This window comes from Athene cunicularia, unplaced genomic scaffold (genome assembly GCF_003259725.1).
Source record: "Athene cunicularia isolate RWA unplaced genomic scaffold, athCun1 BOjh375561_part1, whole genome shotgun sequence".
In the NCBI taxonomy this organism is placed as follows: Eukaryota; Metazoa; Chordata; class Aves; order Strigiformes; family Strigidae; genus Athene; species Athene cunicularia.
In genome coordinates this window covers 50984-52412 of record NW_020799148.1, presented here as the reverse complement: position 1 = coordinate 52412, position 1429 = coordinate 50984, and the positions used below count along the sequence as shown (strand labels likewise).

The 1429-nt window shown below is 64.5% G+C and overlaps 1 protein-coding gene across 1 annotated transcript in view; it reads left to right on the top strand.

The window, feature by feature from the left end:
• Positions 1-55: 55 nt before the first annotated feature.
• SNRNP200 (small nuclear ribonucleoprotein U5 subunit 200) overlaps positions 56-1429 on the top strand; it is a 36760-nt gene continuing 35386 nt past the window's right edge. The window contains 1 exon segment of the mRNA XM_026866912.1: positions 56-166. Within this exon segment, the coding sequence (XP_026722713.1) occupies positions 56-166 (111 nt within the window).

Below are 1429 nucleotides of genomic sequence, written 5' to 3'. Positions count from 1 at the left end.
GCACCCCCGGGACGTGGCAGATGGGGACAGCACAGGGGATGGGGGGACCGACAGCATGGGGGGGTGGAAAGCTGGCGCTGTTTTGTCGCCACCGCAGAGTCTGGACGAGGGGGAGAGGACATGGGATGACGCACCAGACGCTGAGTACCAGAACACGTTTGTGAAGGTGATAAAATGCTGGCAGGTGTTTTCCAGCCAGCTGCTGGAGGCTCCAGGGGTGGAGAGAGAATCAAAACTTGATCAACGGGGGGGGGCTTAAACCACTCGGCCCCCCAGCAGTCCTTTCCCCCCGTGCTGCCTCTCCCCTGCCTTCACGTTTCTGCCCGCGCAGGCAAGGCCGAGCCGCCGCTGTTGCCCCCCCGAGGCTCGCTCTGACACGGGGCAGCCCTGGGACGTGGGTCCAGACGGGCTGCTTGGGCGGGGGCCGGGGGGGACTCAGCAACGGCAGCAAGGAAAACATTCCCAACTGCCCCCTGGTTTGCAGCGATTTTCCCGGCGCTGAGGCCGGGTGGGAAGCACGGGAGCTGTGTGAGGGGGCCCCAGGGCAAAGGACAGGAGTTAAGCCGGACACGCAGCCTCTGCTACCCAGGGCAGTTGCCACCAGCCCCAGCCTAAGCCCAGCCTAGTGTCTGACCCAGTGTCTGGCCCTGGGCACCGGCTCACTCAGCTTTTCGCTGAGCGTGAGAGCAGCGCAAGTGGAGGCCGCAGGGATAAATCCGGCCCCAGCAAGACTCAAAGCTGAGTCTTCGCTCCCTGACCGCGTGCTGAGCCAGAGGCTGCTGGATCCTCGCTGCTTTACGCTCCCCTGCACTAGTGTGGAGGGTAAAACCAGGCCTAAGAACACTCAGCTGAACATCAGGGTGGGCAGAGACAAAGCCCCTCCCAAGCCCAGTGCCAGTTAGGCCTCCCTTTATTGGCAGCTCTGGATTAAGAAAGCCCCGGCGAGGAGCCCGCGGGCAAGGACAAAGCCGGGTCCTCAGACAGGGCAGGCGGCGGGAGAGCTGCGGACACCAAGAGAAACGGGGAGAAGATAAAACAGCCCAAGGTACCCCGAGCTGCACAAGGAGCTCGGGACCAGACTGAGCCTTGGGGGGGACCAGAAGAGCTGACAACCCCCCTGCCTCCCCGCTGAAGACTCTTCCCCTGCCGGAGGCCTGGAGCCAGACCCCTGCGTGAGCTGCAGACTGGGGGGGCGGGGGCCAGGATTGTGCCCCGACCCCCCCTGTCTCTCAGCAGTTCTAAACCTTGCCTTGCCCAGGACCGGGGGGTCCCAGCAAGAAGGGCCCCCCTACCCCTGCCCCCAGGAACAGGGAGTTCTACTGGGGACTAAGGACTTCTCCCTACTAGGGGGGTCCCCACTATCAAGGACCCCCCCACACACCTTGCTCCTACCTACACTGGCCCCCCCGCCCCCCCCTGCACCCCCAGG